This window comes from Pan paniscus, chromosome 5 (assembly GCF_029289425.2).
Source record: "Pan paniscus chromosome 5, NHGRI_mPanPan1-v2.0_pri, whole genome shotgun sequence".
Taxonomy (NCBI): Eukaryota; Metazoa; Chordata; class Mammalia; order Primates; family Hominidae; genus Pan; species Pan paniscus.
The window spans coordinates 168,975,432-169,002,391 of NC_073254.2; the positions used below are offsets into that span (position 1 = coordinate 168,975,432).

The window sequence follows — 26,960 nt, forward strand, 5'->3', positions numbered from 1 at the left end:
ACTCTTGCAGTTCCTTGGTGCCATATCATTTTATGTTTTGCCTTTTGTATCTGCTCTTCATTATTTGCAATGCCATGAATCCCTTTCTTTCCTGGCTAACTCCTCTAGGCCCTTCCAGACTACTGAGGGAAACCTCCCTGGGGAAGCATTACCTCTCCATCTGAAAGTAGAGAGAGGTGCTTCACTTATCTACCATCTACCTCATGGTGGTTATCACATGATTGTACCTGCCTCTTAGTCCACCTCACCCACAAGACTCTGACAGCTTCCTAACAGCAAGAACCAAATCCATCATCTCTATAGCCATAACCCTGAGCAACATTGCCTGATACAGAGGGGAGATCAAAGGATGTTGAATGAAAAGGGCTATCCAGAAAGGCTACTTGGAGGGGTAGATATTTTAGCCAGAGGTGAAGAGTGGTTAGTATTTAGACACACAAGGAGTAGCAGAAGAACATTCTAAAAGAGGGAACTTAAACTGGAGCTTGGACTTGGTCAGGCTTTAGTGTGAGGAAGGAACAAGGAGGGCTCTCATTTGGCTGGCCACAGCATGTGTGGTCCTGAGAGCCAGTTGAGGGAAATAGCACAGGTGGAATTCACATGGCTCAACACACCATTGAATTATGGGAGTCCGGGAAAGAGCTGGATCAAAGGTGGGAATATGCCGAGCACCAGTAACCTGAACCAGACTGTCCAGAGATGGATGAGGCTGGATAAAGAGTAAAGATGGGTGAGGATTAAGTGTGTTTGTGGCCATGGTGGAGTTTGAGGGCACCATTAGGACATATTCCACTGTCTTCTTCATGTGTCTCCCCACCCATCTTATTCGTGTTTTTATCTCCAGTGCCTAATAAGTACTCAATGAATGATGAGTGAATTTATGCCATGGAATCAGAATAAAGGCCAGGAGTGGTCCCGCATGAGCCAGGGAGAGGAGAGGTGGCTCGCTGGTGATTTTAGGTGGTGCCATTGTCACCCCCGATGCCTCTCCTGCAAATAAGATTTAGGTGAAGGAAGAGGCAGGCTGCTGGCCATGGGGGGAGGACCAGGCAAGAGACCTCAAGCGATGGCAGCAACGAGTTCAGAATATGACTGCTTGTCGCCAGAAACAAGGAAAGTCTTAGAATTTGTGAAGATCAAACCGGCTGAGAGCTGAAATGTACCCTCTGCCTTCACTGTGCTAATACAATAAACACGAGCATTAGTACCTTGATTCTATGTTTAAAGATACGTCTAGAAAGAGTTATACATTGTCACTGCTAATCCATTTTTTTCCTCCTGAAATAGACAGCTTTATGACTATTATGACACTGTTCTCAAAATCTAACTACTACTATTCTTCCATTAAATTTAACACATTGACATGTGTTTAGAGAATATAATTTAATGTGGAATATGTGAAAGAAACGTTTTTCCTTCTGACCTGTTCTTCCAGTTTTCTTGTACAGTACTAGGGGGCTTTCTTGTATGACTCTTCTGTGTGCAGAGAAATATCTGAATAAAATAACCTAGAGATAAAAGCGTTAATGGTCTTTACATTAAACATACACACAGTCAAGAGTTATTTTTCCAAGCAGGCACCCTCAGAGATAAATTACCTATGGTTATGTCTCCAAACCAGTAATTCCATTAGTAAATGCATCAAAAATCAAAATGAACAACGTGACCACGCAGGAAGTTTTACTACCAAAAACAAGCACTTGCAGGTGGTGTGTCGAGGATAAACAGTAGATAAAGAGGCAGGATTCAATTTCCTTTTATACTGAGGCTTGAGGACAGACAGACCATTATTCACTCATACCTGCCACTGACTAACAGAAGCACAGGGTTTATGAACTGCGAGTCATTTACCTTTAAAATTCAATTTCATTCCTTCAATCGTTGTGAGCTTGAATATCTAATTACAAGGTTTATACACTGAGATCCTAGTGTAATAATCTATAAAGCGTGTACTAGTTGGAGTTAATTCATTGAACAAATATTTATCGAGCACTTATATATGTGTCAGCCCCTGTGTTAGACATGAAGGAACAAGGCAGACTCGGGTTTTCTGTCATGTTTGAGACAAACCTGGAGTTCCAGACTCTTATTTTATTGTTCTTGTTGCTACTGCGGTTCACATGTGAATGACTGGTTTTGTTTCCAGTTTTTCAACTTGAACTATTTCATAAAACATGAAATGTTGCACTTCTGACATTCATCCAAAGTAGCAAGCTGCAATGTGCTTTTAAAAAATTCCACAGTGTGTTCATTTTGATGGGGCCAACCAGAAAAACTAGGGAAAGAGAAGTTCAGAAAGTTAGGGAGTCATAAGAATGCTTGGAATTTCTAACAGATTTTACTAAACATTTTCTGTATCATGACATGTTCCAGAAGGCCATAAAAGTTAGTTTATATGAATATAAACTACTTTTTGCCTTGCTGATAACTGCAAATAAATAATTCAGATGACCACACACCAAAACACCAAGACATTTGGGGGTTTATGTGTTTCCTATAGAATATTTTCCTTATAAATTTCATAGTCAAGGAGCACAAGAATGAAGTAGTACCTCATTTTATTCCATTTTTAAATTCTGCAGCACCTGTTTCAATATTTTTGTATATCCCAATAATATCATTACAGAATAAGATAATGACTAACCTCCTTCCTTGATTTGACTTTAAAGGAAGGGATAGAAGGCATTCTTTTATTTACATTTTAGTACAGCAACACACTGATTTCTCCAGTCGAAATTACTTAATCTGTCACGTTGCTTTCATGGTAACAATCAACTAAATGAGACACAGGACTATCAATTTGGATAGCACTGTTTTATTCGCTAAGGAGCCTTATGTAAAACTTGATAAATGTTGCACTTATACCGCTGGTCCAGTGGGAATAAGTGGGAATAAAAAGAGTCGGATATTGGCCAGGCGCGGAGGCTCACGCTTGTAATCCCAGCACTTTGGGAGGCCGAGGCGGGCGGATCACGAGGTCAGAAGTTCGAGACCACGGTGAAACCCTGTCTCTACTAAAAAATACAAAAAATTAGCCGGGCGTGGTGGCGGGCGCCTGTAGTTCCAGCTACTCAGAGAGGCTGAGGCAGGAGAATGGCGTGAACCTGGGAGGCGGAGCTTGCAGTGAACCGAGATCGAGCTACTGCACTCCAGCCTGGGCGACAGAGCGAGACTCTATCTCAAAAAAAAAAAAAAAAAAAAGAGTGGGATACATAACCTTTAACTTAATATGGCTTGGTAAATTAGATCCTATATATGCTAATTTTGTACTTTTTTTAATAGATGGAACTGATTAAAAATATAAGTACTGCCGAACAACCCTATTTATTCACCCGACATGTTCATTTCCTCAACTTCTCAAGGTAAGACATTTTCCAGTTTAATGGTTCTTTCATTTTCTTCTAATGAACAGTTACTTTAGAAATCTACCTTTATTTACAAGGCAGTGCAATTGCCCTTGAAAAGACATTTTTAATCCGTTTATTTTTGCTACGGAGGGATCAAAATTTGAAATATTTGAACAGAAACTTCATTTCTTCCTAGACTACTGTCTTAAATCTTATAAAAACTTGGAATTATTTTTAATGAGAAGCCATTTTACCTAATAGCTCTTTTTTAAAAAGGAATCAGATTTTGTATTGAAACAAATAAGAAGGCAGGAGATGGGTATTTTAGCATAAATATTTTATTGCACATTTTTGTACAATTTGAACCTGCACAGAACTCTAGAAATAATTTAGTGCTAGAGTAATGAGTATTTTCTAGGATCCAAAGTACCAGCCTCTGTCTGTCTTTTTAATACAATCGTGTGCCACATCACGACATTTTGGTCAATGACAGACCTCATATATACATTAATCCATAAGATTATAATATGGTATTTTTACCATATCTTTTCTATGTTTAGATACACAAATGATTATTATTGTGTCACAGTTGCCTCCAGTATTCAGTATAGTCACATGCTGTCCAGGTTTGTAGCCCAGAAGCAACAGGCTGTACTCTACAGCATAGATACGCAGTAGGCCGTGCCATCGAGGTTTGTGTATGTACTCTATGATGCTTGCACAACCACGAAATCACCTAATGATGCATTTCTCAGAATGTGCCCCTGACATTAAGCAATGCGTGACTGTAAACCATTTGATTTTCTAAGCCTCACATGTTTGATGCTGGGGAGGTATTTAAAATTCTGGTTTTTGTTTCCAGCAGCTGTGGTCTTCTGATAACAATGCAAATCTTCAAATTCAGGTGTTTAGATTCCCTATTTGTTAAATTACTAGCTTCAGGTTCTGAGTGTCCTCTTCCCCAGTCTTTCATTAGCATAGGTTGATTGTCACTGTGCCTCACTCCTTTGCTGATGGCCCTCAGTGTTTTGCTCTCCCTGTGCTGGCTCAAGTCTGCATACACAGCTGCTATCTAATAGCTGACAGATCACTGGATCCAGAGGCAGATCTGCTGGAGACCAGCCTGGGAACCTCCGGGCCTCCCTTGTCAGCCATCTGACGGGCACTTCTGTCATCTTAACATGGGGTTGACAGTTCCTTGCAGGTCCACACGAGAGCACCAAAGGACCCAGGGCAGCAGGCAACATCTGCTAGTTAGTGCTGACCCAGTGGCTCCTGCAGGCGAGGCACCAAGGGAGCTGGGTCTGGAGGAGCTGCTGCTCTGGTCCAGGGTGCCTGACAACCCACCTGGCTGGAAGAAGATTTCAGCCATCCAAGGACTTCCCTGCTATGCAGCAGGTCCTGTGCAAGTTAAGTGCAAAGAATGAGATTCAGTAAAGCAAGTTATTAAGCAGAGAAAAGGAGCTGCTGCCTTATCTTTAAAAGCAAGTGTTCCCTGAAGTTTCCTGGGCCTTCCTGATAACCAGAGTTCCTGGGATGGTAACAGGACTCCTGCAAATTTTCCACAGTAATCCAGGGCCAGGTGCTGGGCAGCTAGGACTGTGTTTTCAACCACATTTATAAAATGGCTTGTTACTGGATTATCCAGGGTGTGTGCCCTGCCTCTTAATTCCAGAAGGCCACATGCATATTATTAGACAGGATTAGATAACAAGGCTTATTAGCTCTTTCAGGCATTGTATTTTATGACTTGCAAAGAGAAAAGCGCTGCTTCCCTGATCCTTGCTGTTCTAGAGCGTTTCCTTCTGAGTCACCCCTGACATCCTTAAACCTCATTCATGAACACTTCTTGCTTCATAGGTCAAATCTTTACAACCAAACAGATTGCAATGCAACAAATTTTAAATATTTATCTCTGAACAGTGTAAAACACAAATTAGAAGCCATGGCCAGTATCTTAATTGGGTTGGCAGATCACAGTATGGTGGCCATATTCTGTGATGACCTCTACCAACAAACACGTGTACAGGAGTTTAGTCTTCATTTAATTCTGAAAGGAAAAAAAATGATAAATGCCTTTTAGAAGATACCATGTCTACAGAAAACAGTGCTGGCCTGGCCGTCAGGACCTCTGGTGTCAGAACTGGCCTCCCAACTGGTCATGATTCTCAGCAAGCTGTTCAACCTCTTGGGGGTCTCTGTTTTCTATTTTTCCATCTGTAAAACAAGGACAGTTCTCAGTCATCCCTACCATATAGGGATGCTCTGAACCTGTGAAGGAAAGGCCTTCTGAGAGAAGGATGCTGTATTGGTCCGTTTTCATGCTGCTGATATCCAAGACTGGGAAGAAAAATAGGTTTAATTGGACTTACAGTTCCACGTGGCTGGGGAGGCCTCAGAATCACGGCAGGAGTTGAAAGGCACTTCTTACATGGTGGCGGCAAGAGAAAATGAGGAAGATGCAAAAGCGGAAATCCCTGATAAAACCATCATATCTTGCGAGACTTATTCGCTACCACGAGAACAGTATGGGGGAAACCACCCCATGATTCAAATTATCTCCCATCAGGTCCCTCCCACAATACATGGGAATTACAGATGTACAATTCAAGATGAGATTTGGGTGGGGACACGGAGCCAAAACATATCAGATGCTATATACATTCAGAGTGGCAGTTAAAAAGGCAATTCTGTAGACGTCTCAGGCTGAGCCCACTGCCCAGCTCCTGACTCGGTTTCTATGGAAACACCTTGAGGACAGGGCTGGGCTCTGCTTCTCCTCCCTCAGTTCTATTTTACTCAATTAAACACATGTCTATGGATTACCTTCTCTCTTCTATACACTACATGAGAACTGGGACTTCTGCAGTCAACATTAAATGTTTTCCTTGCCTTTGGGAGACTCTAAGTTCTTCTTCCATTAAAGTGTGACAGATGTAAGGAGAGGGTGGTCACAGGGCTTCCCCTAGCGGAGGTGGGAAGCAGGAACTTCCCTGTGGGATGAGGACTCTGGGAAGGTGTTTCTTCGGGGAGGTGAGGGATGGGTCAGCTTTAGACAAGTGGAGGGGGAGAGCATTCCCAGCACAGCGACCAGCAGAAGAGCAGGGCCAAGAGGAACTGAAAGGGATGCAGTGCAACCCAGGATGGACACGACTGGACTGGAACAGCAGTCAAGAGTTTTAAGCAGAAATAACAAGAGACTGCCTGACCAGCTTTGCTGCTTTCAATAAAAAGCCAGAACTGACTCCCCAGGAGCAACCTCTTCCTCTCTTCACACCCACATACCAGGGCCTGGGCCCTTAGCTACCAGCCTTCCATAAAAATGAAGAGAATGATCAGTTGAACTTTAATATATGACAAGATTATGATTGTTCCACTCATAGAACATGGGACATTAAAAAATCAGCTTTTCATTGTTTAAGGGAGTAGCTTTATTTAAGGAAAATTTCTCTGTCAATATGCAATTGACAGAGAAAAACAACTAAGCTGGAACTTCTTAAGAGGCCTTTGACATTACTTTTTTTTGAGATGGAGTCTTACTCTGTCGCCCAGGCTGGAGTGCAGCGGTGCAATCTCAGCTCACTGTAACCTCAGTTCAAGCGATTCTCCTGCCTCAGCCTCCCGAGTAGCTGGAATTACAGGCATGCACCACCACACCTGGCTAATTTTTCTATTTTTAGTGGAGACGGGGTTTCACCATGTTGGCCAGGCTGGCCTCAAAACTCATGGCCTCAAGTGATTTGCCCACCTCAGCCTCCCAAGTGCTGGGATTACAGGCGTGAGCCACCATGCAAAGCCAAGGACATTAACATACTTTAAAAAATAACTTTTAGATGTATTTTGACTGATAAGTTATAAAGATAATGAAGCTGATCTTAAGAAACCTACCCTTATAGCTGCTGACAGACCTATTGCTTGTTTCAGGATAATGAGGTTCCCATGAGAAGAACTGACACTGCAACCTAATATTATTGTTGATATTTCCAATCCTCCACACATCGTTAACATGCCGCATGGTACTTGCTGGCAAGCAGACTGTAAAGATGAAAGTCAGGCCTCCCTCCCCACACTTTTTTTGCACACAAATGGTCAGAACTTTTGAAGGGTAAGGCATTATACCATAGCTAATTGCCCTTTCTTTTTTTATTCCATTAAAGATGGCATTTTTACCTTGAAATTTAGACAGTCTTGAGTCATGTACAATGCGATCCCGTGAGCACTTGGTGTTTCTCTAGCCGACCTACTTCGTTTTTTTTCACCTTCTAGGCTTCTTGTCCTGTTTCTTCTTTTTCCTTTTTTAGAGTTAGAAGGAACCATATCTAGTGTTATTAATCCAGAGATGGGAAGTAATTGGTTCAGACTGATCAGGTGTTTTGCCTCAGGGAAGGTTTCCTGCCCGGGGACTTATGCACAGCGAGCTCTCAGCAGAGATCTCAGGCTTCAGTGGGGATTCCTGACTTGCACACTGGGTTGCTGTTGCACACAGTTGTGGAACTCCTTAGAAATTCAAGCCAGGCAAATGTTTTTCACCTGGACTATCTGGAGAATTGAGTTAAAACTACCTTGGCCTAAAAGGTGCTTCTCTTTGTTAGGATGTTTAGGTAGGATTTTTAATATTTGCATACTATGGTTTCAGGTATCTTTTTTCAGTTTTCAGAGTTAACTTTAAGAAGCAGTTTCTGAAAAAGATCAACTTTCCAACATCAACAGCATCCCTCCAAATCTATCTTAGATCCACACACTAGAAAGCCTTGCGACAGACTACAATTCAAATTTATCTGTCCCCTGCCCCCAATTTTGTTTTCTAAGCTTTTATTTTTTGGGGGGGGTATAAATATTTTTGCAATCTACAATGCCCCTCACCCTTCCAAATGTGCTTTTGCAGGGAAACCCTTAAGAAGCTTTGCCTCAGAACCCGATGCTGTCAAAATAGTCCAAATGCATTATGAGAGACACCAATATGCTAAATAATTTCAAGCCACCACTTCCCTTATCCTTTTTTCACATCATTCTTCCTTTCTCTGCCATGACCCCCTCACCTTCCTTTGCTTCCATTTCTGTCTTCTCCTGTATCTCAGATGGTGGTTCCGGTGCCAATAGTAACTTGCAAAAACAAACAAACAGTGTGAAAATTAGTCAATCACCAGAAAAGCAGTGGGGTGTGATGTGCAAGGGGGTGCATTTTGGACACCTTTTCTCTTCCCTACAAGTGAAGTCTCAATTACTGATGTGAACAGCGTTTCTTGTATCAACTTTTGTGAACAAACTCTGCCCTCTGATGGCATTATTTAACAAAACAAATCAGACTTCGCTAATTCCACAAGTCAATTTGGTTTTCACATCTTATTTGTAAATGTTGACTTTTTTATTCTTCTTAGCCAAGTGATCCATTTCAATTCTGTGCCCTTCAAATCTCTTATCATTTGACAGACACTGCAAACTCTGAAGAAAGCACCAAAGTAAAAATCGGTATTAGCAGTTAACACCGTCTCTGCCTCCTTAAATACAGCGCAGAAGTTCCATTTACAAGTGCGAGTTTTCTCTGGGTTTTGCCTTTGTGAACCCTGGCTGGACTCGTCTTCCTAAATTGGCACTTTCTTCCTCATGTTTCTGCTTTTCCCTCTACGGGGAGTGGATCTCTGCCGCTGCATGGGCCACCAGCTGTGTTGGCCCATCAGGGATGAGTATAATCTGGACTTTCCCTCATTTCCTGATTATTCCTTACTGTTTATTTCATGCCTTGTCAATTCATCTTCCTCTGTGAGTGGGAGCCCTGACCCAACTACCCACCTCCTTCCCCATTTGTCTCAGCTTCTCACAGCAAATGTTTCCATCTCTCCTGCCTTGGGACAGACCGGAGAGCAGAGCCCAGCTGTCTCTTCTGCTTGTGTTTTGTGATGGATGGTGGGCGGGGGGGAGTCTAGTCCTGGGCAGAGGAGATGGAAGTGCCCACTGCAGGGGGTGTGAGGACAGAAGCCAGACCTCCCCACCATGCTGGCCCCCACTGGACGTTCAGGGACTCTTGTTACTGTGACGGGCTCCAGCAAAGGGCCCTTTAACAGCCAGCTTGGCTGGGCGCAGTGGCTGACACCTGTAATCCCAGCACTTTGGGAGGCCGAGGCAGGCGGATCACTTGAGGTCAGGAGTTCGAGACCAGCCTGGCCAACACGGCGAAACCCCATCTCTACTAAAAATACAAAAATTAGATGGGCATGGTGATGGGCGCCTGTAATCCCAACTACTTGGGAGACTGTGGCAGGAGAATCGCTTGAACCCAGGAGGCAGATGTTGCAGTAAGCCGAGATCACGCCATTGCACTCCAGCCTGGGCAACAAGAGCGAAACTCCGTCTCAAAAATAAACAGCCAGCTCTACCCCTCTCCGCCTCAGCCACTCCTCACTCTGCCCCCAAAAGGTCCTGTTCTTTTCCATGATGGCCTTTCTCTCACTTCAAAGTGTCTTCCTCCCTCACTGACAAGGGTCAAAGCCCTGGGCCTCTGGCCTATGGTACTTTTCACCCTTTAATGTAGATAGTGGCACAAAGATAACCTCTGCTTCCAGGCCAGAGGCTAAAAAGGAGGTAGGCTTTTGGCAGAATGGTGGTTACCAGGGGTGGGGAAAGCAGGAAAAGGGATTTTTTTGTTGAATGGGCAGAGTTTCCATTTGTGAACGTGAAAACGTTTTGGAGACGGGTGATAATGATGACTTCACAACAATGTGAATGTTTTGATACCACTGAATTGTACACTTTAAAATGATGAAAAGGGCAAATATATACATTTTACTAGAATTTCTTAGAAGAACAGGATATACTTTCAAAAACTGATTCCAATCACAGTAATCTCTACTATAATTGGAGTACAAAACAGTCTTAATTCTCCGGGATAATTCTGGTCTTAAGTATTGATTTAATATGTGCAATAATTATTACCTCAGGAAGAATGCCTTTCAAATTTTGATGAAAATATACCTAAGATTTTTACCCTAGTGCTTTGTGTAGCTGTTGAACAGGTGACTAATATTATCGATGGGTTGATTAATTGATTGAGGTAGCAGTGTGGGACCAATGCTGATGAAAATGCTCAGAATGAGGTGTTCGGAAATGCCTCTCAGAGTGAGAAACATGCAGTTATGCTTCCTAGAAAATTATTCCCTGCTGCAGAGCTTCATCTTCTCATCAAAAAAAAATGAGTAAAAATTTAAAAAATACGACACAGTTGCAGAGTCCAAAGGAAGCCCAGAGGAGTGCTTACAGAGTCGGGGAATAGGATCTGTCAACAAATGTCGAAGAAATTGGTAATGCCTGCTATTTTAGGATGACTTAAAAGAGAGCTTCAAAGATGCAGGAGTAATTGTGGTGACTGAAGGACAAAAGGGTGTGTTGTTGAACAAAAAACAAAATATGGCCTGACTCTTCTACTCTCTAGTGTATGCACTACTTAGAACCTGTGATCAGCCGTAGTCACCACAATTTTTTAGCGCTCCATAAAGATCAAATTAGAGCTTTAGATTATAAAATGAAGGGAAATAAGTCTTAAGATAAAAGCCAAAGGAATGTTTGAAAGAAACAACAAAAAGTTAAAAGAATTAAAATTGAAGTTGAAAAGGCTAAGCATTGTAAAAGCATAGGAGACGCAAATCCTTTGTGTCAAATGGTTCAAACAAAAGGAAATGTGCATAAAAGGAAAATGTTAAATATTGGCTGAGTATAAGAAAGACTTTTCAACTGATACAGTGGACTTCACAGGGAGGTTGTGGAATCTTCTCTCAAGGCTTTTAAAAATCACTGTATGGGATGGTAGGGTACAAACCATTCTCAGCCCCAAAATGAAATCATGAGTGAGCAAAAGGTTCAGGTGACCCAGGGACTTTATAAATAGTAGCCAGAAATTCTGACCAGAGTTTTAAATTACTTAGAGGAGAAACTGATGCTGAAAGAAGATGGAATGAGGGTAGGGAAATTGCTTCCCTACTCAGGCACTAGGACATGTGCTATGCTCTGGTCCCTGATGGTAGCATGGTGGTATTCTGGCCTCTTCTGTATAACGGACGTGTCACCCCAGATTTTCCCAATTTGGCGGAAGCTGTGTGTACAGAGGGTTGGCAGCCTGCAACCATTATTGCCTTCTGCAAAGGGGAAGATATATACAAGACACCTGTTTGTCATAGTTAGAAACTTCTAGAGAGAGCCTACTATATTATCTGATACTTGACAATACATTCTTAAGCCATCTAAAACTTCCATTTTGGAAAATTATTCTGGAAGTCTTGCATCGGGTTGCAACGTGCAAACAAGAGCAAGTCATCCATGCTCATCAAGACTTCCCAGTCCTTACTTCTCTCGCCATTGATCAAAGATGGCAGTGGTGAGGCTGAGAGCCATCTCCTGATGGGACGCTGTGCATGGATTCACATGATTGGGCATTTCTGCTAACTAGCACTAGCAGTCATTCTTCACATGACCATAAAAGAACAGTTGAGGTTTTTAAAAGCATGAAGCAATTTTGAGGGTCTAATTAGGTGCATATTTGGTATGCAAGCCTTGTCTTCCTAGTCCCTAGCTTTATTACTTTAGTTGCTGTTTATCATAGATATGAAACCCAATTTAATTTTAAAAGGGGGATAAATCTGGGGTGTGTACCGTAGTTAGCCAGTGGTTGGCACAGCTAACTCCTGGGACTCCAGTTAGTTGTTCATCCAGTTACATGAATGTGTATTTCTGAGAACCAACAAGATTTGCATTGCAAGGCTAATCTCACCCATGAGCAGTGTGTGTGTTCCAATGTGGTAGTATTTAAGGGCTCCAGGGTGTCATTCATATGTCCTGGTGCCTGAAATTCCACTATCTCAGAGTTGTTCCTTTGGATTCTTCTCTCTGAAGATTCTTTTTAAAAATGCAGATAAACCAGGAACAACATTATATGAATTCATACACAGAAAAGGATGGGGGCTTGTTATTACTTTCCTCTGACAACAGAGCCCCATGATATGGGAAGAAACGTTAACAACTGAGAGGCACACACTCAGATGTTCATTTCTTCATTTGGTCATCATTTGTTGAGCACCTACTGTGTGCCACACACTGAGCTAGAGCATGTCGTTCCTGGCTGCAGGAGGCCCACAGTCTGATGGGAGAGGCACACATTTCCACACAGTACAAGAGAGAGGGCCCGGGGCACAGAGGAGGGAGGCATGGACCCTGGGTTGGGCATTAATTGCTGAGGGATGTGATGTGACTCCAGGCTGGGTTTTGAAAGGTGAATGGAGTCTGCCAGCTGGAGAGAGGCAGGAGCGGGGTCCTGTTGGTTTGTTTTCTCTTAGTTCTTTCTGACCCCTGTCAGAATGTCCAGGCACGTTCCTCAGAAGGTCACAAGGCCATAGGGCTAGAGAACCCTGCAGGCCCCTCAGGAGGTCACCAGAGCATGACCTCTGCCCAGAGACTGGGGCACTCTCCCTGGACTCCTCAAGGCTACTGCTTTCAAGCAGTTCAAAGAGAAAAAGAAGGAATCATTAAGACAAATCCAGCCAATCTCATCACTTTGCCTCGGGAAGACCTTGTTCTTGGGCCAAGATTTAGTGGATTCATCTAATCCTTTCATGGAAGGAATTAAAATGGAACACCTGGCTATTTGCTTTATTTTTATCTGAAGCCACTTGCCATCACTTGAGGATAATTATGTTGAATTTTATTTCATTCTTGATATCCCACACAAAATTTCCTCAACTCCGGAAATCACTTTTCCATAATTAAGAGCATAGATTCTAGAGCCAGATTGCCTGGACCCATATCCTAGTTCAGCTACAAGTTATGAACCTTATTCCTGCCTCAGTTTCCCCAAGTGTAAATGAGGATAATTATTTTTTCTACTCCATTGACGTGTTATGGGGCTTCAGCAAGCTGGTTACATGAGGTATTTAGAACAAGGTGAACAGCGAGTGCTCAGTGAAGACTGGCTGTTATTCACTCCCTTACTGCAGAGCACCTGACCCGGAACTGTTTGAATTACAATATAGAGGAAGTGCCATCTCACCCAGCAAGGCAGTCAGAACCTACCAATCAACTGAAACATTCACCGAGGGCCAATTGTGTCCCTGTGGGCTCTGTTCTAGCCATTGGAAATACTAAATCCAATACAGAGTGGCCCCCATCCTCAAGAAACCTACAGCCTGGTGAGAAAACTAGACACCATCTCTTCCTTAACATGCACAATGGCGTGGTTTGTACCGTGCTATACTATGAAATGTCCTCACAGCCCCTCAACAGGTACCTGGAACAGGTATCATCCTCCCCACTTCCTGCATGATAATAAAATGCCTATCAGGAAACACCGTTTGCTTATTACGTGTCATTGGCACCTTAGCATAGGAGGTCATCTTTCAATAAGTTAACCTAGAGGGGAGGGGAGATGTCGTCTAAGTAGGCCCTGTTTTCCTCCTGCAGTGATGGGTTGTAACGAACTCAATGTTTGTGTTAGGTTTGGAGGAGACCAGCCTGTCTACATCAACATCATTAGAGACCCCGTCAACCGGTTCTTATCCAACTATTTTTTCCGTCGCTTTGGAGACTGGAGAGGGGAACAAAATCACATGATCCGCACCCCCAGCATGAGGCAGGAGGAGCGCTACCTGGTAAGTCCTGTTGCATGCAAAAGGCGGTCTCCCCACTGCCTGAGGAGTGGCCCCTCCACCAGGGAAGGCTCACTCTTCCCTTCCCAGGCCTTCTCCTTGGCGCCTCCGTGGAGCGTGGCGCAGAGAGGGTGCTTCCGCAGGAAGGAGGTCTTGGCGAGAGAAACTGGTTCCGGGTGACCCAGATCCTAATGAACATTTCCTCAAATTATTTTCTGATTTTGCTTTGCTCAGTTGTCTTTAGTGCTAGGTTTTGGGACCCAGAGCGGTAACAGTCTTTCCTAAGGAGTCCTGACTAGCACTGTAGTGCTTAAGAAGAACAAAGGTGTTGGGGGGTGTCTGTTAGAGGGCGGCAGAGCCCCTTCTCATCCCTCAGCCCATTCAGTTCCCATGACCACTCTGGGAGGGGGAGGTGTTTTCAGATGAGGATCCTGAGATTCTAAAGGTTGTGGGATTTGCCACAGTCACCTCTCAGGTAAGGGCGCAACTGCGACCGACTGTTTCGGGTTTCCTGCCTTCACAGTCTGGGTTCTTTCCACCACAGCGCGATAGAACCCTGTCATTGCACCAGTAATTGTTTGCTTTCTCCGGACTTGTTTTGGGACCCTCAGCTCCATAAGGGATGTTAGTCTCGAGCCCAGTAATTATTTCCGCAGCACAGAGGTTGGTAACAAAAACGGAGGGCGGAGTTGCGCGTCTTTCTTTCAGCACCAGAACGAAAGGTACATTTCCCATCCCTGTGTTGAGAAACATGTACTGAGGAGCTGACAGCCTGGTGCCCAGGAGGCTGAAATCCTGGTCTCTGTGTCTGAGACAGCCCTTGGGGTTCACCCTGACCCATCCTGGGCTGTTGTCGGGCACAAGCAGGAAAGAAGGAAGTGTTGAGGATCAGTCAGAGGTGTTGTTCCCAAAGCTGGAAGATCGCCCAGAGCTGAGGCCACTGCTGATGCGCCGTCAGCAGCAGCCTTGCCGCTGGAGAAAAGCACCGAATCTCAGGGCCACGGCCAGGACGGCTGCTTCCTCATCTCATTTTAAAAACATAATGGAAGTGGATGTTCAGAGGCTGGGAGCATTTGGGGATGATGTCCCCTCAGTGTCACGTTCATGTTTTCAAATCCATGATTAGAGTAGAGAAAACTGAGATACAGAGAAGTTAAGTGTCTCAGCCAGGGCCAGACGACTACACCAGACCCACGGCTTTCCACTCACCTTCAGTATTTGATCAACTACCTAAGGCTTCAGTGAAATATTTTGATGATTTTATTTTTATTTTTATTTTCTTCCTTTGATGATATATTTTAAAAGTGGCTTTTCCCATTTTTTTTTTAGTTTTTATGGCGAAACCCTAATCTATTTCTTTATAGGTTATGAGGCCGGGCGCAGTGGCTCATGCCTGTAATCCCAGCACTTTGGGAGGCCGAGGCAGGTGCATCACTTGAGGCCAGGAGATCGAGACCAGCCTGGCCAACATGGTGAAAACCTGTCTTTATTAAAAATACAAAAATTAGCCGAGCATGGTGGCGCGTGCCTGTGATCCCAGCTAATTGGGAGGCTGAGGCAGGAGAATCCTTTGAATCCGGGAGGCAGAGGTTGCAGTGAGCCAAGATCGTGCTACTGCACTCCAGCCTAGGTGCCAGACCGAGACTCCATCTCAAAAAATAATAATAATAATAATTAAAAATAAATAAAATAAAAAACTATAGGTTATGAATATGACTATATGTTTTTTATTTGGTGAGACGTGTATTCAGAATATAGAAACACTACAAGAATAATGTCTTCTCTATCTTTATTATTTGTTTTGGACCTTGATTAATATATCTATATGTTCTTTTAAAAACAGCATACATTCCATTTAATCCAGACAATTTTTTCATAGTTCTGATTCAATCCTCGTGCCAAGAAAGTTAGAACCAAAGGACAGCAGAAAATGCCAAAAAACCAACAATACAGAAACACGTCTTATGAACACTACTCTTCAAATATTAATGTAAGAGTTGAGAGGAATGCTCTAGCTTCTTCCGCTCTGTCAAGCTTCTGTTGCCATCCTGTAAATCATTTCATATAATGCAGTTTTCACACACTCACACAAATAATAAGCTGCAATCATTAGAGAGAAAGGTGGCAAATGTGAGGGGAAAAAATTATGGTTTGGAGTTTCCATTTGTTCTTTTTTGTTTTTGTTTTGAGACACAGTCTTGCTCTGTTGCCCAGGCTGGAGCGCAGTGGCAAGATCTCTGCTCACTGCAACCTCCACCTCCGGGGATCAAGCGATTCTCCTGCTTCAGCCTCCCCAGTAGCTAGGACTACAGGTGCTTCCCACCACGCCTGGTTAATTTTTGTATTTTTAGTAGAGGCGGGGTTTCACCATGTTGGCCAGGCTGGTCTCGAACTCCTGACCTAAAATGATCCACCCACCTCAGCCTCCCAAAGTGCTGAGATTACAGGTGTGAGCCACCTTGCCCAGCCTGGTTTGGAGTTTTTTTAAAAAGGTCATAAAATATTGAAAGTTGGTAGTTGGGGCAAGTGTTATATTTTTGAAGAGCTGGTAACTGCCTTTGTTATGTGACTTGAGAGATTGTAGAGAGATTTCCCTGCCTGGAATTCTGCCCTTAGAAATTTGTAGGGGCTCCTTTCCAAATGTAAGCACCGTGTTCGGGAAGGGTCTATGTCAGATGAGGTCATCAGATCTATCCTTGGCAAGGCCCCAGCAGGAAAGCACTGGGCTTCCCAAAGCAGCACAGCAGAAACTCGGGGGGCTCAGATTCAAGAGAGGAGAGCCTGGTGGTGGGGGGGAGGGGTGTCCCCTTCATGATCTGGTTCCAGCCTGACCTGGTTAGAAGGCTGTCTTCTTGTTCAAAGGATAGTTTGTTTATTTGGAAGAAGACGGTCTATTGCCTTTCTTTAATAGCTGAAACTTTTAATTCCATCTCCTTGGTCCCATTAGACCCTTGAAATAAAATTGCCCCCTTTCAGAAGAGTCTGTCCTCATTTTGGCAAAGGCTGGGTAGTCAGTTGTTTGACTCAAAAGAGGGTGTTGTTTATGTCTCAGCGGGGCGCAGGCAGCTGTGAGGAGCCCACTGTCCCCTCCTTGCGGGCCACCCCTCCCCTCGGAGGCCCTTCCCTGCACACCGCATGCCCACAGGGTCTTGGTTGCTGGCCTGAAATGGGTCTGCTGATTTACCACGTCGTTCCAGATCTCAGTGCTCTAAAGCCCCTTGCTTTATCCCATTGCCAAAATTCGGGCAGTTCTGCCCCTGGCCCTGAGCCTCACAGAGCTGCTTAGCATACAGCTGGGAGTGGCCAGCGCCTGCCTCCAAGCCTGCTCTGAGGATGAAATAATATCATCTTGTGAGGCAGGGTGGTTTGGAAGAAAATGGAAAGGGTAAAGGAATCCTAGGATTTGCAGGAACCCCAAAGAGGATGAGGACTCTCTCATTTTACAGGTGTGGGAACGGGCCTGGGATTCGGGGTGGGGTGAAGTCCCTGCCAGGAGGAGAATCCAGACCTCCTGATTCCACTTCGGTGCTGTTTGCCCACTCAGACCTTACGTTCCTGAAGGGTAAAGGGAGAAGAGGACTGGGCTGAGTCCCACGCTTTTGAAGCAGAATCATTTGATGTAACATCGTCTCTCCATCTTTACAAAGACATCGCTGTTACAGCAATTTGTTTTCAAATATTCAAGCATCTTATAGCTATACCTTATTTTCTGGGAACAGCTAGCTTTTCTCAAACTTTCTATTTCTTTCCAAACTCTTCTTCCTTTGCATTTCCTGGAAAATCATTTTTAAATAAATTAGTGCTCGCATAGATGCAAGTTCAACTTCTAGCAGCCATACTGTGAAAAGGCAGTTGTCTCAGGCTCATTTCTTTTTGTCCAGAGCTGGAAACTCCCCAATGTGGAGGTGGCTGCCTCCTTTTTGGGGGTGGGGGTCCTCTGAACCCAGGCACACTTGGACACATCCCAGCACCTGAGACTCTTCTCCAGCTCATGTCCAGCCTCCTTTATTTCCAGGGTAGGGAAATACCTGGCACACAGACCATATTTAATGAATGGTGGAAAGCTTTTTCTAATGAAGAGCAACTGTTGTCATCTCCAGATGAGGGAGAACATCTTATTCCTGCTGAAGCCACTCCCTTTTCCAATCTTGGAGCTTCCATGAAAGCGGATTTCTTATGCTGTCATTTTCACGCTGCTGGTTACACATCAAGTTCTCAAAAATGTCAAATTGGGCTGCTGCCCTAACCATTATTGCCACTTCACTAGGCCATCCTCCATTTGAAGAATAGGAAGAAAAGGGAGAAAATCTTCCCAGAGAGAACACTGCCTCTGTGACACTGTTTATTCGGCTTGGCTGTAAAGTGTGGAAAGTAATGCATGTTTAAAAGAAAAGATGTGTAATTTACAGCTTCTTAATTCATAAAGAATTCAGTGAATCATGTTGGCCCTGTTGGATTCTGGAGAAGTCTGAAAATTGGCCAGAGTCAGCAAAGGTTTTTAGAAAGCTATGCATTTTAATCGACTTGAAAGTTTTGGACTCTGAATGTCCTTTAACTTTGAAAGTATACATATGAAATACCAGCGTGTGGAAATTTCCACTCTGTCCCAACCAGCTGAGACTGTCCTTTGAGCGAAAGAAACCTCAAGCATTGCCTCTATTTCTAAGGCATTGTTTTTCTTAAATAAATAAAATGAAGAAGGGCTTTGGATTGTCTGCTTTTTAAGTGTTTCACTAAATATCTGTGTTTTCCAAATACGTGACGGTAAGAAAGTTACGCTCTTGGTCTTCAACTAGTTCAAATTTAGCTTCCAATTGTAGGCTGAGCCAGGGGCCTAAGATAAGGTGTCTTTATATTCCCTTCTCAGCTGCCTTAGCTAGGTGACTTGGATTTAGCCTCTGTGAACCTTGCTTGTCTCATCTGTACAATGGCACCATATTACCTACTTTGCCTGCATTACAGGGTTGTTGGGAGAGTCTATTGAGCATTCTACACAGAAGTGCTTTGGAAGCTAAAACTCTCCAGAACACATTTCAGTATTGATGCTCCCACCCTCTTGGCTCCGTTACTGGCTCCACATGACCTAAAGGGGCCATTTTTCCTCCAGAACTGGAGCTCCTCTGCTCAGGGAGTCCATAGAGGCTGCTGTTTTCCTGGGGCTCAGGACATACTGGGTCCTGAACCCTCAGGTCTGCTTCTGCTGTGGTCTCAAATTGCCTCACTAGATTCCTTCCCCCGGGAACCTGTTTCTAAGGAAACTACTTCTCTTTGTGTTCCCAACAGCTGGAGATGTGTTTTGATCCCAGCCCGCTGGCATACATTTGTCTTGTGTTTATTTACTTGGAAACCTAAGCTCCTGTAGGCCCTGGGTTGGAAAGTCATATACACGCGCACTCTCCCGCTCCGAGGAGTAATGAGAAAGGCACGCCAGAGCCGAATGCTCCGCCAGGCTGAGGCAAGCCATCCAGGAGCATGGAGGACCAGGAAGCCCCAGCTTCAGAGATACGCTGCGAAATACATTCGTCCTGGGTGTATCTAAAGCAGGAGTCACAGGTGATTTTAGGACCAAAGGCCACTTCTGGGGGTTAGCAAGACCTGAGGGTATCCCTGGGAGTTTCAGGCAAACAGAAAACAAGATGGGTGAAGGAAGGGGCAAGGGAGGAGAGGAGGGACCAACAAAGGGATTTTGGAGCTAGAATAGAATGCTACCCCCTGCCACCTGTGCTACCACCAAACGGCAGCCATGTGTGTAGTGTGTAGCAGGTTAGCATGCTTTGCCTCATGTTAGGGCGTCCGCCCTCACAGCCTCTCCTGGTGTAGGTATGAGCACTCCTCATTCCCCTCTTATGAACCAGGATGGCGATCCCAGAGAAGGCTGAGTGGTGGTTAAGATCAAACCACAAATAAGGGGAACTTGCATGAGGCTACCTTAGTTACAAGGGGCTTACGAGTCACCCAGGTTACCTCTGTATCAGGAGCCAGGGGGCAGGAGAACTGTGGGAATGAAGACAAAAGGATTGCAGGCCAGTGAAGACTAGGAAACGAATGCCAGGCAGAGCCAGGCCCCATGGGAAGCACATGAACCACAGCACAGCTAAGCCACATGGAAACCAGAAGTTGTTGAGACCTAGAGCCACTTCCAGCACCCAAGTGTCAGTGCCCAGGCTGCCCAGGGGTTCTCAGTTCTCTTTAGCCATCTTCAAAGACACCAACGGTGGGTTGAGCCCCTCTTATGCTTCACACCTCTCCTTCTACCATCTCATTTCTCTAGCCCAGCTGGAAAGGGCTCTCCACTTTTAAGGACTTATGTCATTAGATTGGGCTCACCCCGATAATCCGGCATAGTGTCTCCTCTCAAGGTCTGTAACCGTACTCACATTTGCAAAGTCCTTTTTGCCATACAAGGTAACATATTCACAGGTCCCGGGGATTAGGATATGGACACCTTCGACGTCCATTATTTTGCCTACCACAGTGTCACCAAGGACAACTTAGCAGGGGGGAGAGGGAACTGTGGAGGGGACATGGGTGTGACAGGCATTCTGACACTTGGCTATGCCACTTATAAGTGCTTGCCACTGTGCATTCTACTATGCAGTGGCACCAAACCATGGCTTTCCTGGCCCTAGTCTGCAAAACTAAGTGGCCAGTCATACATTTTTTTTTTCTTCTGCTAGTGACTCATCCACCAATCCATCCGTCATTCATTCATTCCCTCAATAAACATTGATTTAGTACTTTCTGTGTAGTAGGAGCTATTGTAGGAACTGGAAATAAAATGTTGAGCTAAAATGGACACTGTCAGTCCTCATGGAGCTCACAGACTGCCAGGGAGACAGGCATTCATCCCAAAAGCATACAGATGTATGTGAAGTAGTGGCTGCATCACATCCTACATGTAGGATGTAGGCTGCATCCTACAATGCAGAGACATGGCGCTGTCCAGGCATTGAATGGGGCAGCTGGCAAGTCTGGAAGTCAGAGAAGTGTTGGTTAAGCTATATCTGAAGGGAAAGAGGAGAAGGAAGAACACCCAGGCATAGGGCACATACAAAGCCCTGTGGCAGAAGGGAACACAGCACGGAGGAAGAACCAGGGAAGCTGAAGCAGGGCGAGCTGAGGAAGAAAGGAAAGAGCTGGGTGCAGTGATGTGGGCAGGCAGGTGGTGGGCCCCACAGAGCCTCCCAGACCGTCTTAAAGATCCCTGGGGAGGCACTAAAGGACTTAAAGCAAAAGAGGCATGTTTACAGGACATCCTGACTCTTTTACATTTTGTGGGAGGAATCACTTTGGCTACAACATACAGAGTAGAGAAGGGCTTCAAGTCGATGTGGATAGACCAGCTAGATAGATCAGAGGCTACTGCAGTGATCCAAGTGCAAGATAAACCAAGGAGCAAGTTTTTATGGGACATCAACCATGTGCAAAGAGCAGCTCCAGGTGGGGTCAGGGGCAGCAATGAGGGAGCAATTACAAAGACATTGAAGACTCATCGCTGTGCTTCAAGTTGCTTGCCGCCTAGTTAGCAACAGAAGACCCAAACTTGAAAAGCTTAATACCAACAAGGAGATATTAATAATAGCTCAGTGCAGCCATATAGGACTTGTCATTGGCTGGGATGTGTTAAATTAGCAATCTGAAAATTGCGGGGAGGAACGAAACCAGCAAGAGTTGGGGTTGTTGGGAGCGGCTTCCCAGAAAAGGAGAGGCGGACAGAGGAGAGGTGGGTGCTGTCTTTAGGGGTAGAAGAAGATGCAGCAGAAGTAAGGCTCTGGGGACAGCAGGAGGGGACTGTTCCAAGTGAAGTGACACTTTAGAAAGTGTGTAAAAGCCTGAGAGCAAGAGGCTCACTCTGGTGAACCGCCTATTTGGCAGGAGCGGAGGGCTTAGGGAGGTGAGGAGCTTGGGTACAGTAAAGTGTTTCTCCAGATGTCCCAGTTGTGGGGGAAGCAACGCTGCTCTGATGGCTGCCAAGGCAGGTTTGCCTGACCTGCTGTCTCCATGCAAGGTCCCATCAGGAGCACGCACCGCAAGGGCCGCCAGAGCACAGCCAGGTGCATCCGCCGGCCACCTGTCAGCTGAGCTCATCTGCTGTGAGCCCCGCCCCTCGCTGTGAGTCAGCGGAGCTGCTGCAGCTGTGTCCCGCCGCTGGCGCTCAGCGCTGCACCCCTACTGGGGCAGGTGGCTAACATTTACTAAGGCGGTGGTTCTCAGCCTTGGCCACTTGTGGAGGCTTTAAAAACTACTGATGCCTGGGTCCCACACCCGAAAGTTCTGGTTTAATAGGTCTAGGGTGCAGCCTGGGCTTTGGGATTTTTTTTTTTTTTTTTTTTTTAAGCTTCAGAAGTGAGGCCAACGTGTAGCTGAGGTTGAGAACTACTGAGGAATTAACAACGTATCCGTTCCTGACTGTATTAGCAGGAGCTGTTTTCACTGAGAGAAGCACCCCCTGAATGCCTAATGGAAGCTTACCTTCTTATCCTCTGCCCATTTGGAAAAACCTGTATTTGCCTTCTTCCCCTTAGACATTTTTATTTGTTAGGCTTTTCAATGGCATATGCAAATAAATGTCATTAAAGAGGTTTGATGATATAGTGCAATATTATGTGTTGTATTTATGAATATTCTATAAATGTCTTAAGTCAGACTTTCTTCTGAAGTTGAAGTAAATAATATTTCTTATCCAGAAACCAAGGCGTGCATTATAGTATACATTTCAGATCTCACTTTAGGAAGCCATGCTTTAAACAGTAAAACAGAATGAGCACTTTGATGAATGAAATATTTTAGCATCTGGACATCTTTTTATTTAGGTTGACGAGGCACTTGGAGTCCATTGCCATCTCTTCAAAGAGACATGTGACATTCTTTAAATGCAGGCCAATTCATACAAAGACATGTAAATGCTAAATTAAAAGATGTGGGTGAGTAGAACTACATTTTAAATGCAGTCAGGAAATGCTCTCTGAATGCAGTCAGAGGGCTTGCTATTGAAAGAAGCTACGGGATGAAGTTTTATATAAAGTAAAAAACTAATGGCTCCATTTAACTTTGTTAACATTTTGAATTTTATACCCCACACTTATTTTTGCAGAAGTTGGCATGCCTCTATAGTTGTCCTCAATTGCTTTGCCATTTGTAATGTTTTTTTCCCTGCCCAGCTGTTTTACATACACAGTATAAATTCCCCAAAGGCTGAATGATCTCCAAACGTGTTCTTCAAAATATTTTGCAAAGTCTGAAGACAGGAAAAGTAAGTGTAAAACATCTAAGAGATTTGTTGGAATCTCAGCTTGAATTCTAATTGCGAGTACTTATGAAAATGTCAATATTAACATGAAATAGCTGGCAGTTTTTCTAATAAATGTAAATTGAATTAGATAGTGTGTAATTGGAAAAATACTTGCTTCACTCAGGCTTCTCAAAACAAGACTCAGGATTTGTTAGCTGCGGCAGCCTTGCCCTCTAATGGCTGGAAGTTGAAGGACAGGACTAAAATACTTTTGACTATAAGGAGGATGGAAAGTAAGAAGAGGGAATGTCTGACCATTTATCACCATATTGAGGGCTTCTTCCCAAAGCATGGGGCATGATGTCGATGTTAGCATGAGCTTATTATTAAAAGGAGGTGGGTAGGTGGGGAGCCAAGGCCATGCTAAGTATCTTGGAGCTTCAGAATAAGCTTGGATAGAAACAGGTATTTTAGATGCCTAATCTCCTGAAATGCAGTTGAAAGTTCAAACTTGCCTTATAATATTAAAAAAAATAAATACCTGAACAAGTTATACAATAAATAATCTAGTCTGGACATTGTGATGGTCTGGTTTATAGTCATTGAGATTTGCTAAGCACATGTAACAAACAACGTTTGTTCCCTTTTCTGATTGACCAATGAGTGTTTCAGACAGCGTAGAAATGATACCAGTAGAAGTGGTTTGGCAGAAATTTCATAAGAAGTTTGATTTCATCCCATGTGCTTTCTGGGAAAGCAGCCAGGAATAAATGGAACAGGTGGGGGCTTAACTGGCTACAAAATCACACAGCCTCTAGAACAAACCGCTTTTTCTCTGATCCTAAACCCATGCAGATATTCACAGTTGAATGAAAGAATTTTAACCAAAGCTTACTCAATTTCATGACAAGCAAAGCTTTTAAAACACCGATCTGCAAGAAGCCCCAGCCGCCTAATGGGTAAGGCATTGGCTCCTAAAAAATGGCTCTGCATTTCATATTACAAAGTAAAAACACAATGGAATTGTATCAACGTTCAGCTAAAAGTTTGCATATGCATCTCCCTTTGCATTAGAGGTGAAATAACACTGGTTTGACTTTTATAGTAAGACGGCTGTCCCGTTACCCTCTGCAGAGCATTATTCACTCACTTCCGGGTTTTGTAATTAACCACTTGGATAAGACTTGTAGAAAGAGTCAGCAGATGTATAAGACAAAGTTATCAAGTTCAACAACTAAAAAGGAAACTTTGATGATAAATGTCAGGTATAATCGATGGCATTCTATGTCTTATCACTATTAATAAAAACCCTGTGAGATGAAGACAAGGGTCCTAAACCAAGGCAATAAAATTAGCCGAAACCAGCCTTGATGACCGCTCATCTTTATTTCTCTTGGTAACTATTACTCAGGTATTTCTTTTTTACATTCTCATACATTGCTTTTTAAACCCTTCAAATTATTTCATGTCTGTAAGTCTTATGTTTTGAACTAAACTGTAACTTGATAATAGAATATCATCTTGTCTCTCAGTACCCGTCACAGCTCCCTGTTAAACACCCAATAACAGATGCGAGGATGTGTGGAGCTCCAACAATGTTTGCCTCTTTTCCCTACTTGCATGTGCAATTTCAACATATTCTGAACACCTATAATGTGCCAGATACTGTCAACCTGTCTCCAGTTCATCTTCTTCCAATCCATGATCAAAGTGTCCAGTGTGTATCTGACTTTGTCATTGTCTTGCTTAAAACACTCCTATGTCTTTCTGATCTTTAAATGTAATATTAGCTATCATCATTATAATAATATTATTATTATTTGATCAAAGAGCCTCACAACTGCATGTGAATTTACAGTTATCTCAATAAAATTTCAGTTAGAAAAAAAAGCATCATGCACCAATAGAGAAAAGATAGGTTTATGAGTAAATAGTGTAGGAAAAATTAGACCGTTAAGGAACCCAACATACATCAAATAAATTCAGATGGATTAAAAAGGTAAAATGTGAGAAATCAGAAGGATGTGTATCTGAGCCACGGAGGCTGTGAGTTGTCTATCCTGTGGAAGGAGACGTGACTGAGCTAGAGGATGGCAAAGCACATAGGCAATGGAAGAAATCACAAAAGAAATGAATTTTAGATTTGTCTTTAGATAATTTAACAGTTTATTTCACAAAAAGGCATTATAGGCAACATTAACAGGCAAATCGAATGGAGACAATATTTACAAATATGACAAAGAATTTATTCTTAAAGATATTAAGATATAAGAAGTCTTATAAATCAGTAAAAAAAAAGACTAATTCCCCATTGAAAAATTACAAGTAAAATTCCAGATAATCTAAAAAATGCTCAGCCTCATCTATAATTTTTGAATTGCAAATTAAAGCAATATGTCACTTTTAAGGTATTAAACTGGCAGAGACTTCAGAAATTATAAGTAGTGGTATGCTCATAAATGTTTAATAACCACCTCTGGCGGGGGTGGGGGGTTGTTTAGTAACTTTGCCAATTTCTGTGGTGTAAATACTTCTCACCATGGTGATTTCAAACTACGAACATGACATCACTGAATACAGCAGAGTTAAGAGATGGGCATTTGCCTCTCATAAGCTGTTACTATCTGGCTCCAGCACATTTCCAATTCATACTCTGCTGTCAAGGGTACATCAGAATGGACATGTCCATGTATTTCTGGTATCCAGATTCCGGGAGCATGGTCCATCTTGTGCATCATTCAGTTCCTCAGCCCTTCACCTGCACACCATGTCATCATACGTTTTTATCTTTGCCAGGCTGAGAGATGAGAAATTATGTGTCAGTAGGATAAGTTGCATTTCTCTCATTATGAGTGAAGTTGAGCATCTTCTCACATGTTTAAGAGGCATTTGTATTTTCCTTTCTCATCTTATCATTGCCCATTTTGCTAACATTCTGATTTCTAGAAACTTTTCAGAAAATTACAGAAATTTGCCCACTATTTTTGATATAAATTGCAAGTATTGTTTTCCTAGTTAGTAATCTCTTTTAACTTTCTTTCTGATGTTTTTTACATGCAGAATTTTATTTCTTTGTGGTCAAATTTATCAACCTTTTTCTTTTTATGGCTTCTGAGTTTTGTGTTACACTCAGAAGGATCTTATTAACTCTGAAACTATAAAAAATATTCTCCATGGTGTCTTCTAGAGTTTTGTTGTTATTCATGTTAAATTAAAATCTTTAATACTTCTGAAATTTATTCTGGTGTCAGGTATAACATATCAATGTAGTTTCTTTTTTTTCCAGATGGCTAACGAATTATCCCATTTATACAATAATTTGTGTTTTCCTCATTAAAGTATCACCTTTATTATATAAGAAATTCTTGGTTTTAGAGGGATCTGTTTTTTCTTTTGGCTTTTATTTTGTTCCATTAATGTGTATCTTTATATACAGAACACTATTCTATATATTTATATATATACACACTGTTGTAACCTATTGTATAATTACATAATACATATTTTTATTATGTAATATGCAATAGTATAATTATATAGAGTAACTATTTATATATACAATTTATTATCTGGCAGGGTCCAGTCTTTCCTCTTTACTCAGCTTTTTCCCCAATTGTCCTAGGTCTTTGTCTTTGTTCATTTTTCCTTAGGAACTTTAAAATCAGCTTGTTCAGGGTCGGGCGTGGTGGCTCACGCCTGTAATCCCAGCACTTTGGGAGGCCAGGGCGGGCGGATCATGAGGTCAGGAGATCGAGC

General features: G+C 43.2%; 1 protein-coding gene across 1 annotated transcript in view; it reads left to right on the forward strand.

The window, feature by feature from the left end:
* Window positions 1–26,960, forward strand: part of UST (uronyl 2-sulfotransferase) — a 332,908-nt gene that overhangs the window by 206,400 nt on the left and 99,548 nt on the right. Inside the window, exons 4-5 of the mRNA XM_003811525.4 lie at window positions 3,283–3,362; window positions 13,822–13,975. Coding sequence (XP_003811573.4) covers window positions 3,283–3,362; window positions 13,822–13,975 — 234 coding nt within the window. The remainder of the gene's footprint in view (window positions 1–3,282; window positions 3,363–13,821; window positions 13,976–26,960) is intronic.